Source organism: Acinonyx jubatus, chromosome B3 (assembly GCF_027475565.1).
Source record: "Acinonyx jubatus isolate Ajub_Pintada_27869175 chromosome B3, VMU_Ajub_asm_v1.0, whole genome shotgun sequence".
Lineage (NCBI taxonomy): Eukaryota > Metazoa > Chordata > Mammalia > Carnivora > Felidae > Acinonyx > Acinonyx jubatus.
In genome coordinates, this window is record NC_069386.1 from 111,162,457 (window position 1) to 111,178,379 (window position 15,923).

The window sequence follows — 15,923 nt, forward strand, 5'->3', positions numbered from 1 at the left end:
GGACACCTTTGTCCACACCAAGAAATGTATCACCAGAATGAAGCAATAGACAAATCAATGGAGCTGGGTCTTGGGCCAAGCTCCAAAGACGCTGAGAGAGAAGCTGGCAGGGCTCTGTGGAGACTAATGGTTTGGTAAAATCAGTAGGACAGTGAGTTGCTCTATGGTGGTGGGCACAGATATGGCAGAAATGGTCATTGGTCAGATGGTATTCGTAGCTTCAAGTTCCCAAAGGAGACTGTGGTGCTCTGGAACATTCAGGGTGGGCTTACTGGGACCAACTTACTTTAAGACTTCACTCATTGAGCATTCCTTGAAGTACCCACTGTGTGCTGGTTTTGTTCTGCACTGTACCCATCTAGGCACCTCCTAAGGCATAGTCAACATCTATATTTCTGCACAGCCAGCAGCCAGCCCACCTCTGAAAAGCACCAGTACTCAACCTGAAGGTCTACAGTGTGTGTGTGTGTGTGTGTGTGTGTGTGTGTGTGTGTGTGTCCTAGGGAATCCTTACGTATCCCTGTAGATAAGCCAGGTTCCTCTGTTAGAAATTTCTCTTTTGCAGAGCTAAGCAACATTGCAATGACTTAACTATCTGTGTGAGTGTCCAATCAGTGTCTTTCTCACCAGCTAACTGTAAGCACCCCCACCCCGATGACTACTCTGGCCCACTGCAGGTGTCCCATAGGAGTTGAATAAAACAGGTCAATTCTCAGGCGCATCTGAGTTTTCAGAAGGAGAAAGATTTCACCTGGTAGTTTCAAACCCTCTGAGAGTGCCAACAGCTAGAGGCTCAGGCTTAATCTTAAGAGAAATAAGTAGAATCAAAGGTAAAAGGCCAAGGGCAAAAATAAGGCCATGTGTGGGAGGGGAAGAGATGTCAATCCTAAACCCACAGCTGCCAAAGGCCACAATTTTACAACCCTCCGTCCACAAGAGGAATCCTTGTGCTTGTTTTTTTTTCTAGGTTTTGACTAAGATGGCATCCTATAGCCTTCCTCATAACCTAATCCCCCCCACCTCAGCTCTCCCCCTCCTAAAGAGTCATTTCTCTTTGTGAATAGCATTTGGATGTCTGGACTCTAATGAAATCCAGAATCTCATCAAAATAGGAAAGGGCACCTGACACACCACAAATCCTCCCCAAAGGGTCTTCTGCTTACACTGAAACAAAAAAGTGATTTGCAGAGAAATAGGGTAAATCGGTTACAGACTTGTTGCCACCACATTTCCTCTATAAAAAAGGGATGTAACAGTACCCACCTCAAATGGGAGAAAATTTGAGATTGTGCATGAACACTCATCACTGTGCCCAAGTTGCAGTCCCAATACTTGAAATCTCAGTGTTAACTGTGGTAAGAACTGCAGCTACTGTAAAATTATTGAGACAAATTCCTATAACTTGTGGTATGATCAGTCAGTTGCTCCCTTTTCCTATACCTGTTTCCCTGCCCACCAAACACAGGCAGTCCAGATATCCTTGGTTGTACCAGGGGGCAGTATGAACAAAGCACTTTTCTGAGATGGGCACCCCAGAAGGAAAGGCAAGATTATGGTCATTCATTCGTTGTTGTTAATTGAATATTAGACTCTTGTGAAGGCTGGGCAGATGTCAGAAGATGTAGCCAAGGTCCTTGGCATTAGCTCTCCTTGTCTCAATGCAGTATTGACAGAAGGTCCTTTTGGATTGAATGACAGTGGGGCAGAGGAGGTTAAGGAAAGTATCAAGAAAGAAAGGAATCCATTGAGTAGAGTACAGAAGGGGCTGGCCAGTTAAGAAGAGTCTTGGGTCCCCTCAGACTTCTTGTTTTGAGCCCTGCCTCTTGCCTTTTCTCTGAAGCTCCATAAGGTAGACCCTGTTTCATTATGCTTGCCTCTTTCTATAAAAACCTGCTCTAAGGGAATAGCCTTATATATTTGTTTATACAAACATGTAAATGGCCATTGGGGCTTTATGCTTACTCATTTTTATAGGGGAAACGCTTACAGTCAAAGAAATTAATACATTGAAGTGAGTGCAGGAAACAGGGGCCTCCCCAATGACTCAGAAAACACACTGCCTACTGCATCCAGAAAACCAGTGGCTGTGGCAGGGGGGGACCAAGCCATCTGAGTTTAGTTGAACTGACTGAACAATTTCTGAATGCTACATTCTTTTCCTGTGGAAAGTGGGCAGGAGCATGGTAGGGGAGAAGAGGACAAGGGACACAAGACAGAGCAGAAGTACACAAAGTAGGGAGGGATTATTCCCTCCAAATGTACCTCTCAGGGAAAGAAGAGTTGCCAGGGAGGAGTGCAGAGCTCTGTTTCTTCAAAGCATGACTTTGGTGTAATGGAAAGTAAGGAGCTCTGGTGGCTCAGCTCTTTGGAGTACCCTCAGCCTCCTTCCTTGGCCCCTTCTGGCTCATGACACTCCAGGTCATGGCTGGTGTGTTTTAAGAGGAGCTCATCTCCTGGGCAAATGCAGTCAACTTGTAGCCAACCTGAATACTGCCCAGGGCTCCCCATTTGCTTTGCAACCTAGGACCAAAGAATGGCCAGATTATGGATCATATTATGTTCCTGGTGAGGGGTGGAGGGTTGGGCAGAGAATTCAGGTTACCAGGAGGGTCAGAGCAGAGATAGTGAAAATGACTGTCAGGGGGTGCCACCTGCCCTCCCTACAGGGTGGCTCCACCAGCAGCCCTCTTGGTTTAAGACAGTGTCATGACATGGTATGAAGGGTTTGGCCTCCAGCAGCCCCTAGGAAAGGGGCTCCAAAACAGAAGAAACAGAGATGGATCAGAGCCAGTTCTGGAACACAAACACCAGTATATTTGATGTGCACAAATGTGAAAAGGAAGAGACAAAGAGACCAATGAAGACAGAGCAGGCAATGGGCGCACAAACCAGTCGTGTGTCCTTCTGAAGAGCTGCCGCAGTTGGGAGACAGTCCCACCCACTTCGAAGGTGGGAGAGCCGGGACCTGCAGCTCCTCCATGTCTGGGGTGGCTTCAGGGTGGAAGGTACTCTCCCTGCCTTCACCATAGCTCAAGGGCTGGACCTCTTTCCTTTCTGAATTCCCTGTGATGATGTCTGCACAGCCCAGAGCTTCATAAATATAGGTTCTCAGGAACTGACCCATTCAGTGCTGCCTCCCTAAGGAGACCCATGCAGAGAGTGAGGGACTAGGACAAGAGGATTTCATGGACACTCCCTATGTATTATTGCTGTAAATAAGCATAGGCCATTGTGACTCACTGGCATCAGAGGGGACAGGGCATAAGGGACAGGATGCCTAGCAGACATCAGAAGCGGTTCAACCATGCAGGGCAGCACATGGCGGTCTATAACTCAGAAATGCTGCCATGTCCAGTGGAGAGAGACCCAGGACACCAGAGGTTCACAAACAGCAAGCAGACTCTTCCTGCCAGCACCCCCACTGACAGAGCTGGGGTGCCTGGGCACTAAGGGATTAGGGCCCTGAAGATACCAAAAAAAAAAAAAAAAAAAAAGCAAGAGTTGAAATCAGAGCTACTCCTGGTGATTTCTGAGCCTTCAGACCCTGAACTCATGCCCTGGATCATTGCCCGCCTTTGCTGGGCTCTGTGCCCTATGAGGGACAATAAGAGCAACAGGGCACCTGGATGAAGCAGAAAAACAGTGCTCTGTACATGTCAGGCAGGCAGGTTTACTGTGGGACCTCCTGTACTTGGGAGTTTGTAGGGCCCAGAGAAAAGACGGTGCCAGGGAATGCCCATGAGGCAACATCTGGAGTGGACAGACCCGATGGGCCATCCAAGGGCTTGCTCTGACTGAGAATCATGGAGGCCCTATGCTGGCAGACATCAACAAGCTGACCACAGATTCGGTCGTGGCAGGGGAGGGCAAAGGTGGGTGGTGTGGTCTAAGGGCCCATGTGGGGGGCCTGGAAGGGTGTTGGGGTCCAGAAAACTGGGATATAACAGAATTAAGGGAGAAGGCCAAGGAAACAATTTCCCAGAGGGAACAGGGAAGCCAGATGATATTTTCCCTCTAGAATCCCTTCCACCTGTAGATAGAAACCTGAATCTCTGGATGCCCCAAAGCCCTGGAATTGGGGCCACAGCAAAATCAAAGGTAGGTCTGGCCCTTGCAGAATGTAGTTCATGCCTGGATTTGAGGAGCCTGGCAGGGACACAGAGGCTGGAAGGTGCCCTTCATCCTGTCCTGGACAGGGTTAACCGCAGAAAACAACCAGCCTTTCTCCCCATCTGGGATACCACTCCTGCCCATCCCCAGCCCACCAGCCCTGGCTCACACCCTGACTAGTGCTGTCTGCACAGTCTAGGTAGAGCAGCACAGCAAGGAAGAGCAGATTCTCTCCACAGACAGTATTATCGTTTTATAATGATCCATAAAAAGGGAAAGGCAAATTTCTATCTAAGACTCCTAGTGCGTCAAGAGACCACATGCCACAGCATTGGCTGCATTCTGATGGACCTCTCCCTTCAGGGAGTGGGGACAGAGCCAGAAGTGGGCTGGAGTGAGGACTTCACCTGTCCACTGCCAGCAATGGACCTGTCACAGAGGAAGGGGGGGGGGGGCTGGCAACCAAGATGACAAAGCCCATGAGCATGGCAGGGCTAATACTGCTTAAGGAGTAAGCTCAAAGGGTCAGCCTTGCTGGGAGGGGTGGGAAGGGGGTAGCGCTGACCAGATTTTGCTGCAGGGCTGGGGCTATGGCAGAACCAACTGACCCCCTCCCACTAAGGATGCTCCAAAGACCCTCTCAAAGCTGAAAGGCTGTCTTCTTTTTTTCCCTCACTTATTCTCCATGGGTCTCCCAACACCGGATTCCTGCTCCTCCATCCCCTAGAAAGCTCGATTCCCCCTGACTGGCTTGAAAAGAAACCAGATGCCTTTATCACAACCCTCCTCCCCTAAACTGATTTGTCTCTAGGTCCCCATTGTGGATCTGGGGTGGCCCATCTTGGCCTGTGTGTTGGGGGAGGGTATATCATTCAATTTTTGCTGGGCCACTGAGGGGAGGGGGCACAGAGAAGAGCACCGGGGCATTGCCACAGCCCACCAGACAGGTGGGGAGGTGTAAAAGGGGAACTTCCCAGTCATCAGGCCAGCAGAAATAGTGGAGGGAAGGCAGCAATAGGGTGGGCAGGGTCTGTCTCAGGGTTCTATCTCTGGCAGCTGCTGTGTTGATCAGGGAGTTGGGGAGGGGGGCCGGTGGGGATGACAGACATGGATAAAGGGGCTGCTAGTGGTAAAAGCCTTGAAAATAAAAGAGAAAGGGGGGAAACGCCACCGAACACACAGGGATTGAAACCTCCAAAAGCCCAAGGTTGGTGGGAATCCAGCACCAGGGTGGGGGGGTCCCCAGAAGGCCAAGGGAGCGTCGGAGCCCTGGGGGAGGGGAGAGGAGCCAAGGGAAGGCCTCCAGCCCTGGCAGACCAGCACTACTGCCAAGCAGCCTCCTGGCCGCCCAGTCTGTCCTTAGGCTGCAGCTCAGCAGGCCCCCGGGGAGGTATTGGTTGCAAGCAAGCACCTGAATATTGCCTAATGGAACCAGCCAAAGCCCAACTTAAACCACGTGAAAGGAGAGAGGAGGCCTCGCAGCAGCCCAAGGCCTCCTCAGGCCTCCTCAGGCTTCTCATCTTCTGCCCCATTCTCAGAGTCCCTTAGCCAGGACAGGGCCTGCTGCTTCCAAAGTCACCCAGGTGGTCAAGTCGCTGCTTAGCCATAGGCCTCTGGCCGCCAGCCTCTGAGCTGGGCAGGGATCCACAGACCCTTCCCAGAGTCGCCGGGCTACCTCGACACCCGCCCCCCACACCTGGCCCCGCCCCCGGTCCCGCCCCCGGTGGACGGCGAGGGTGTGTGCCCTAAGGGGCTGAGGCCAGACCCGGGCCAGGGCTTGTGCTGTTCAGAAGACGTAACCCCACCAGCTTGGTACCTCTGTCCACCGGGTCCATGAGAGAGCCCCGGGCCCCACCCACCAGTCCCATTCAGTCTGTCTTGACGTGGCCGTTGGCCATCGCCAGGGGGCCACTGGGCTCCCCGGGCTCAGCGTCCTTGTCAAAGCGGAGGCGGAGGGTGTTGCGGATGATGAACTGCTCCATGATGAGGGACCCGCAGAACCAGGGCACGGCGTACTCCAGGGTGATGAGGCCCATGAAGTCAAAGTCGAACTGGGAATAGTCCCAGGGACAGGCGTTGAACTGGCGCAGGATGAAGCCGGTGGTGAACTCCCACAGGTAGGTCCAGAGCGTGTAGATGAGGCAGCGCACCAGCAGTGGGCAGCGGCCGCGCAGGCGCAGGTACATGCGCTCCACGATGAGGATGGAGGTGCCGTAGATGAAGAGAGCCCACACGCTCGTAACCCCAGGGAACTTCCAGTTAAAGTTCACCACGAACTCCCAGGCCGCCGTGAACATCACCTCGCAGAAGTAGCCGTGGATGGCATACAGGTACCAGCGGGACAGCGCCGTCAGGGGCTCGGCAGATGCCATGGCGCCGAGTGGGGCTGGCTGCTGGGACACAAAGGAGACAGGTGAGGGAAGGAGGGACAGAGCCCTCCTCCTGCCTTCCCTTGTGCAGCTCAGATCTCTGCCATGACCAGGCTGGAGGGGATTCCAAACCTGCCTCTACCTTTCTCTTTGGTTACCAGTCATATTCTTGACGCTATTTCATGTTCATTACTTTATTCCCTATTCCTCACCTTAGCCAGGTGGGCATGAGAAATGAAAGGAAGAAAATGAAAAGTTCCACTGGCTTCCTCTGACCAGCCCTACTCAAATACTATTGGAAGGAGGTATATCCTACACTCCCTAAACTTTGTTTGGATTATCTGTGGTCAGTGGAAGAGCTGGCTGTCCTGGCCTGCCAGTCACCCCCATTTCTAGGCTACTAGCTGATTCATCTCTTCCTGCACTTCTTTTCAAACAACTCCACATCACTCATATTTCTGGGATCTTTCTAAGCAACCTATCACATTTATCTTGTGCGTGTGTGTTAACATATACATAACATGTACTGCGTTAGCCATTTTTAGGTATACAGTTCAGTGACATTAAGTACAGTCACACTGTTGTGCAACTGTCACCACCATCCATCTCCAAAATTTTTTCATTATCCCAAACTGAAATTCCATACTCATCAAACACTCGCTTCCCACCCCCTCCCCCCTGCCCTGGCAACCATCATTCCACCTTCTGTCTCTATGAATTTTACTACTCTAGTTACCTCTTTTCAGTGGCATCATATTGTAATTGCCCTTTTAAGACTGGCTTATTTCACTGAGCATCGTGTCTGCAAGGTTCATCCATGTTGTAAGCATGTGTCAGAATGTCCTTCACTTTTTAAGGCTGAATAATATTCATTCCACTGTGATCTAGCTAGCTATCTAGATATGTCACATTAAAAAACATTTTTTAATGTTTATTTTTAAGAGAGAGACAGAGCATGAGTAAGGGAGGGGCAGAGAGAGAGAGGGAGACACAGAATCTGAAGCAGGCTCCAGGCTCTGAGCTGTCAGCACAGAGCTTGATGTAGGGCTTGATGCAGGGCTCAAACTCACGAGATGTGAGATGATGACCTGAGCTGAAGTCAGACGCTTAATCCACTGAGCCGCCCAGGCACCCCCTATGTCACCTTTTATTTATCCATTTGTCCATGAATGGGTTGCCTCCACCTTTTGGCTATTGTGAACACTGCTGCTATGAACATGGGTATACAGATATCTGTTCTAGTCTCTGCTTTCAATTCTTTTGGATTTATATCCAGGAGTATAATTGCTGAATCATATGGTGATTCTGTGTTTATTTTCTGAGGAATAGCCTTGCTGTTTTCCACAGCAGCCATACCATTTTACGTTCCCACCAACAGTACTCAAGGATTCCAATTTCTCCACATCCTTGCCAGCACTTGTTATTTTCTGGTTTTTTGATGATGGTCATCCTAATGGGTTGAAAGTGGAAGCTCGTTGTGGTCACATTTGTCTTTCACTCCTCCATTAAGCAGGTTTTGGTGTAGTTTCAATGTTGAAAGGAAACCAGTGGGCTGACAGTCCTCTCTTACTTCTTCTTGCCTTCCTCTCCTCTCTTCTCAACCCCACCAGTCTTTAAGGCTCCATCCTGCTTCCCTGAAGGCTGGCCCCCAGATCTCTCAGCTTTCTCCTTGCCCTCCATCAGTGACTGTCTGGATGACTCAATTGCCTCTTTCTCCAGTGCCACCCTGTTTGCTGTTATAAGGCATATGCCCTCTGATCCAGCTAGCTAGTACACAGCTAGCTAGCTGTGTATTCCTTGAGGGAAGGGACTATTTTCCAGTCCTCTGTTCTGCAGCCTTGGCACAGGTGTCTCCAGAGCAGGCAGTCTCTAAACGATGCATGTTTGGGTGTGTGTGTGAGGGGGGTGAGGGGAGCAGTTCAGGGCTGCATCAGGAATGGAAAGGCAGATGATGAAAACATGCATCCCAGCTCTGCCAGCTGCCAGTGGACACCAGGCTTGACACTTCTGTCAAGGTGGGAGAGGGGACAGAGGTTAACAAGATGCATATGTAGTCTGCATGCCTGTCTGGGAATCCCAGCCTCATCTTTCAGCTAACACAGACCTAGTCACAATTAATAACCCACCTCAATACCCTCCCTTGTGGATTGCTTTGTGGTCTTCCAAGCACTTCCATTTACATTTTGTCATTGGTTTTTACAAAATTAAGATTCATATGAATGACAGGTAGTTTAACTCCTGTTTTTTAAGAGAGACAGTTGGGGCTCAGAGAGAGGTCATTTGCCCCATATCCCAGGGCCAGTAGATGGAAAGGCTAACACTAGGATCCACATCTCCTGGTTTCTGCTTCAGCACCCATCCCCCTGCACACCACTGCCCATCTAGACATGTGCGCCTGATGGTACTCCCCTCCTCAAAAACATTCAGTGACCCCCCATTTCCTAATGAAATGCCACAGCATCCTTGGCCTGGCATTCAAGACTCACTAGGATCTCATGCCAGCCTACTTTTCCAGCCTTATTCTCACAGGCCAGCTCTCCCGCTCTTCCCTCCCCTCCTTGTAGATTCTATCCGTGTATTTCCTGTGGCCTTTCCTCTCACCTCCACAAGCACAAACCCAGCTTCCAGGTTACCTTCAGAACAAAATCTTTTTCATCCTCCCCGCCACAGTCCTCCCCTCCCCGCACTGAATAGTCATAGCACTCACTCTATCTCTCTTTGGCCCAGATGATTTCCTGTTTTATTATGTTGATAACATTCAGTCCCCATCCAGATGTTTTTCCTGTGTTCTGCACCTCTGTATCCCACTCCTTCCTGGAACACTTCCACCTAAATGTCCTATAGGCACCTCAAATCCTTTCCTAAATCAGACTCATTATCTTTTCCCCAAAACTTGTCTTCCTCCTGTGACCCCACTCTGATTAAAGGAACCACCAAGCACCCAGTTAGCAGCCAGAGGCTCTAGTGTCATGCTAACTTCCTCTGCTGCGTCTCCACTCGAACATGAGCTCCCTGAGAATAAGGACCTTGTCCATCTGGTTCAGTACTGCATCCCCACTGCCTACAATAGTGTCTGGCACACAGCATTCAATGAAAAAAAAAAAAGACATTTATTAATAGTTTATAATTGCTACGTAAGTCATTCCAAAACTCAGTGGCTTCAATCAACTCTCATTTGTTACTACTACTTGTGTGTCTGTGGGTTAGGGGATCTTGGGTGGCCTTGATCATGAGACTGCTGGTCATTTGGGGGTTCTGTCCTATCCTTGGCTGGGGTGGCTCTTATCTACTTATCTCACATCCCAGGCACGCTTTCTCATGGCAAGGGCAGAAGCACATGAACAAGCAAGCCCTGCTGCACCCATGCTTTTCAAGACTCTGGTTAACTCATGCCCACTAACATCTTCTTGATCAAAACAAGTCACATGGCAAGGCCACCAAGTCAGCCATTACCTCCTGTCCTTTCCACCACTTAAATATCTTTGAAATCATCTCTTCCTCTTCACTCTTCTTTCTCATTGCTGCTGCTCTGCTTTAAGCTGTCACCATCTCTCACCTAGATGCCCCCAGGTGTCTTCCAGGGGGTGCCTGGAAGGTGCCTATTCCTTTCCAATCCACTCATCACACTAAGAGCATGTAGAGGGCGCTGGGGTGGCTCGGTTGGGTAAGCATCTGACTTCAGCTCAGGTTGTGATCTCACAGTTTGTGGGTTTGAGTCCCACGTCCGGCTCTGTGCTGACAGCTCAGAGCCTGGAGCCTGCTTCGGATCTGTGTCTCCCTCTCTCTCTGCCCCTCCTCCACTGGTGCTCTGTCTCTGTCTCTCAAATAAACATTTAAAAAAAATTTTTTTAAAGAGTATGTAAAAACAGCAATCTTTCTCAAACGCGAATTTGATATTTCTCCCCATGTGGGCCTATTAGTGGATCTTTACCATCTATGCAATAAGGCTCAAACCCCTAGGGATGGCTGGCAAAGCCCTTTATGAGCCACCTCTGCCTCAGATCTTGTCCTCTGGATCTTTTCATTACTGCTTTTGCTACCTGGGGCGCCTTTCCCAACTGCTACGGCCACCACCACCCCCAACCCATGGCCCATGAGCCCATAATCTTCAAGGTCCAGCTTCTCTGTGAAGATTTTCCTAAACACCTCCAATTCCAGAGCTATCTGCTGCCCTGTTTGTCCACCTCTGCACCCAGTTCACTTCTGTGACAACAGTTAGCACTATGCTTTGCTATGCACCAGTGGCCCCTTGATGAACGTTTATTATAATGTTAAGAGGAAAAAAAAGCAGGATTCAAAACTAAATAATTAATATGATTTTGATTTTGCAAAAGCCTACATACATGTAAACGTACAAAAAATTAGCCATAATCATCTCTGGAGGGTGACATCACAAGTGATTTTTATTTCCTTTTTTAAACTTCTCGTATAGTCTAAAAATTTTTTCTACCAAATATGTATAAACTTTTACAAAAATAAAATTTAACTTAAAATTGTTTGTTGTATGAATATGTATTAATCATCTTTGTGCCTTGTATAGAGAAGATATTCAACAAACTTGCCAGACAAATGAACCTTAGGACACCTGAAGTCCTGAAAAATTAATGTAGGCTGTTCCCTCCTGAGCCATCATCACCAACAACAAACCATGCCTCACAGGTTTGAATAACATAAAGTGGTTAAGCCTCTAACTTTCTGATTCAAACGGGCTGGTACCCTTCACCTGTGGGCTCCAGGGCACGTTACCAGACCTTTCTATAAAACGGTTTCCTTTTTTCTTCAGTTTCCTTATAGATAAAGGGAAAATAACAAGAGTAACTACTTCCGAGGATGACTGTAAGGATGAATGAGCTAATAGACGCTACTGAACTTATAGCAAATGCTCAAGAAAGTGTGGCTGTCACTTCTGGCACAGAGATGGGCTTCCTGGTGAGCTTCTCCCACTTTGAGTGCCACCTCGTACCCAAGGCGGGACATTCTGCCCCTGTCCTCACTAGCGGTTGGGCAGCCTTCCTTGCCAAGCAGGTCAGGTTTTCACCTCCACCCAGAGCACAGCCCAGCAGCCAAGCAACCCTGTGAAACCAATAACCACACACGCAGCCCCTGAGGAAACAAAGGTTGCGTAGAGAAGGGCTTGGCCAGCTTCCAGCCTCTGTGTGGCTGGGGAGGTTTAATGAAAGGGGGGGGGGGCGGCACTCAGAACTAGCCCTCTGAGGTCCAGGCTTGAAAAGCAGGGTGGAATGAAAGGGCCAGCATTCCTGGCAAGCTTCTCACACCCTCATTCTATCCTGAACCCCCAACAGGCTTTTAGACCCCTGGAGTGGGAGAGAACAGATTGAAGCTCCAGGGAAACTCACTAAGAATGAGGAGGGGCCCATGACCCCAGGCAGGCGGGGGTGTGGTGGCCTGGAAACCACTTTGTCTCCCACCCAACTCAGGCCCCTCTGAACTTAGGTCTGTCCACCTGACCTGCACTGGCACCTCTGGCCCCTCTGGCCCACAGGATCCTGTTCATCCTATGCAGCATCCTGACATAACTAATGGAGTCCTCGGGTCAGCACCCCACCTTAATGTTGACTTTAAAACCCTGCTCTCTTTGCCCCTTGGGCTCATCTTTAGAGATGGCCAAGGTTTCCCAGTCAGTAACAACTCATGGGGTCCAGTCACACCCCCTGGAAGCAGGTGACTTTAAAGAGTGGACCTCCAAACCTTAGAGCAGAAGCAAGCAAGAACAAAGGAATAGCCATTAAACAGTGGAAGGAGGGCAAGATGTTGAACAGAAGAGAGGATGGAGAAGAGAGAACAGGGTGAGTCCAAGGCTTGGATTCCATTTCTGGAACCTTCCCTACCTGGAAGAACATGGGTAGGCAGAGGGGAAGCATACCTAGGCCAGGTCAGGCTGCATCTGTGGGGTTTTGCCAGAAGAACATGCCTAGTCCATGTGAGACAAAAAGGAGAAACTGGACGTCCTGGCTGGAGACAGGAGATGAGGGGGAAAGACAGAGAAAGGGGATGTGAGACAGTGTTATCAGCTGGGATGGCAGCTCACACTGTGGTGGGACAGACACTAACATTAGAAGCGGCATTGGCTTGGGTAGATTTGCAAAACTCCACTCCCCAAACCCAATGCTAATACTCATGGGAGCCATGCTTAAACTTTGAGCTGGGACAGGCTCCCTGACCCTCTGCTGGCCCAACAGACCCGTATCCCTGCCCAGGCCTCCCCCCACCCGAGCCCTTTCCCCACATTCTTCCAGTACCTCCTTGCTCGGCACTGAGATCAGAGACCTGGGAAGGCCTGCATCAGGAAGAACCAGTAGCTCACTGGACATTGGCCTCTTTCTCCTGGTGACAAACACAACCATCCTGAGAACGATGACACAAAGACAGGATGGCCCAGGAAAGAAAACTCAAGGTGAAGTGAGGAGGAGAGCGTGGGCAAGGATGAAAACAAGAAGGAGAAAAGAGCTGTGGACGGTTTCACATGCAGGATATGGAGAACAACACTCATGTACAAGAGCCTTCATACTTGTTGATAAAAGGGCCTGGGAATACGGAGTTCCAGCCAAGGGCCAGAACTCAGGGTGACTTGGCAGAGCAGGGCACCGCCCCCCCCCCCAAGGGGACAGGTGATAGATGACTTTGTGGGGAGGGGGTCAGAATCTTGCTCCCTAGGAGTATCTCACCAGCTTCCAGAACCTGCTGAGTTATTCCCTACGCAGAGAGCACAGCAAGTTGAGAGGGGCGAAGAGAATGCCACAAGTCTGAGACAGGCTGGAGGCAAAACCAGATAAGGCAACTGCCTTTGGTTTTACTCAAAACTCTCATCTTGTTCCAGGAAGCTAAGGTGCCACAACACAATGACCCTGGGAATTTCTGTCCAGAGGAGCATCTTGATAGAAAATCGGGATTCCTCTTACATGCAACCAGGCTGGGCGGGGCTTTGCCTCATTACTAGGCCTCTTTCACCTCATTTACTTCCCCATTCCTAGGCACCAAAATCGCTACAGTTCCATGTGCTGGGGAGAGACACAGCCCTTATAGGGGGCCCCTGGGAGCAAGGCAGTGGAGGTGGGGGGCGGTGGGGGGGGGACTCTGAGTCCAGCCCCCTGATAGGCTCTGTGCTGGAAGTGAGTGGAATCTATGAGGGGTGGGCAGGTGTCCTAACATCTGGGTGAAAGATGCAAGGTCTGAAACCATCCTCACCTTGCACTGTGGTAATCAAGTTGGGAGGGGTGAGGGTGGGAGGAACATATGGGCTTGCTTCAGGGCCAGAAAGGAAACAAGCAGATCTAAATACCTGTGGTCACTGGCTAGCCCAGACACCATAGAGTTTCACCCTTTCTTGCTATGGGCATCCCCCAGAAAACTCTTTGGGATGGTCTTCCTGCTACCTCCCAAGTCACAGTAATCATCAGCCACTCTTCTCAGCACTTACCAGGTATTGACTCAGATAATATTCAAGCCTATTTTATAGATGGGGCAATTGAGGAAGGGGAAGTCTTAATAAGTCTTAAAAATTACAGCTATAAAAGCCAGAGCTAGGATTCAAACCCAGCAAGTCTGGCTCCAGAGCCTTCATTCCCAATCAGCACACTGCACTGCCCTTAAAGCTGACTACAGGCTCCTCTATAGGCACCACCACTTTCTGAGTTTCTGCTTCTGGAAGACTAGGATGGTATATGGAGAGGAAACAAGAAGCAAGAGCAACATGAACCTCTAGGTAGATCATCAATGAAGCCCAGAACAGGTGTCAGAGCCATTGCAGGCTCTCGTCCTATTCTGAGAGGCCAAGTTCTGTTCTAAGGCCAAGTTCTGGCAAGATCCACACAATGATCCTCCAGGGTCATAGCGGACCCTCACAGGACCATGGTAGCAGCCACCCCTGAGGGCCTCAAGGTGTGTGCCATTCAAAGACCTTTCACCAAGACACACACTGGTCCCCGTCAGGCTACCCTGACTGCCAGCCCACCCTCATATTGGCTGGGAATCTCAGATGGCCCAGCCCTGCCATGGACATTCAGCCAAGAGCAGTGACCAGCATCACACTGCCCAGAGAAGCCTGGTGCCTGGAGCAGCACCAGGGAGAGTGTCAGGAGCAACCATTCCACACAAAGCAGCAGGCCAAAGAGGATTTTAGAAGGCCTCAAATGCTAAGCAAATCCCAGCTGGCAGACACAGGAGGACAAGTGGGCCTGGGGAACACAGCCTGGCACAGAGGTTCGCCAGGGCTCAGGCAGTAAAGGGCACCTAGCAGTTGGGGCCCTGAGGCTGGGCATCCTGAGTGTTGCCTGCAAGTCTCTTTCCAGACCTCACTTGGCTGCTTCTGTATTGTTACTCAGATCTCAGCTCAACTGTCACCCCTGAGACCTTCTCTGGTCTCAAATCCAAAACAGCCTTCCCATCACTGACATCATCATATTTCATTCCTCCAGCACTTTCACTTTCTACTATTTTGCTACTTGTTTGTTGTCTGTCTCCTCCAACTAGAATGAATGCTCCATGAGGGCAGGGGCTCTGTCTTGTTCACTGCTGGGTTCCCAGTGCCTACAACAGTGCCTGGTGATAAGACCCACTAATACTTCTGGCATGGATGAATGAATGAATGAATGGGCCCACACAGGCACAGGCTCTTAAATACTGATAAGGGCAGGTGTAAACAGCTAGCAGCTCAGCCTTTCTCTTCTCCCCTTTCTTGGCAGATATAGCCTTTAAAATTTTTCAATGCTAACATTTTAAAATATCTTTATTATTTTTCCTGATTATAAAAGTAACATGTGCTCACACCTGAAATTTAAACATTATGGAAAGGAATGACCTAGAAAGTAAAAATCTTCCATCACCCCACATCTTAGAGAAAGTCACTGTTAATGGTGTGTTGTATATTCACCTGGATTACATTTAGCTTTAAAAGAAGCAAATCCATGTATCATAGAAAGAAAAGGAATTCATAATTCCACCAAACTAGCAGCCATTATCACTTCTCCCTTGCAATTTTTTCTCATGTGTTTATTTTACAAGTTGCTTTAATGTACTTATTCTGTAACCTGACATTTTCACTTATTATAAAATAATCATTTCCCCCAGTTGTTATATTGCTTTTGTTCTCATTATTATAATGGCTATGTGATATTCCACCAGGTGGAAAACTATAAGTTACTTAACTTAGGTGTTCAGAAAAGGGAGAGAGAACAATTGTTTCCCACTCTCACTATTACAATGACACCATAAGAAACATCTTTTTTTATGCCTGTAACAAAATAACTCAGCCTTTTCCTTCTCTAGGAATATATCCTAAAGAAAGATTTCTTTTTTTTTTTCTTAAGTAGGCTCCATGCTGGGTGTAGAGCCTAACACAGGGCTTGAACTCACAACCCTGAGATAAAGACTTGAGCTGACCAAATGTCCATCAACTGATGAATGGATAAAGAAGATGTGGTATAA

General features: G+C 49.2%; 1 protein-coding gene across 16 annotated transcripts in view; it reads right to left on the reverse strand.

Annotated features, from left to right (window-relative positions):
- Positions 1–2,791: 2,791 nt before the first annotated feature.
- TMEM229B (transmembrane protein 229B) overlaps positions 2,792–15,923 on the reverse strand; it is a 39,884-nt gene continuing 26,752 nt past the window's right edge. For 7 of the 16 annotated variants that reach the window (XM_053224595.1, XM_053224593.1, XM_053224589.1 and 4 more), the window contains exons 3-6: positions 12,740–12,824; positions 12,364–12,452; positions 7,836–8,486; positions 2,792–6,500 (exon numbers count right to left, since the gene is read on the reverse strand). In XM_053224595.1, coding sequence (XP_053080570.1) covers positions 5,979–6,500; positions 7,836–7,928 — 615 coding nt within the window. In that variant the 5' untranslated portion in view covers positions 7,929–8,486; positions 12,364–12,452; positions 12,740–12,824 and the 3' untranslated portion in view covers positions 2,792–5,978. The other 9 variants (XM_027065984.2, XM_053224596.1, XM_027065977.2 and 6 more) reach the window with 7 other exon arrangements.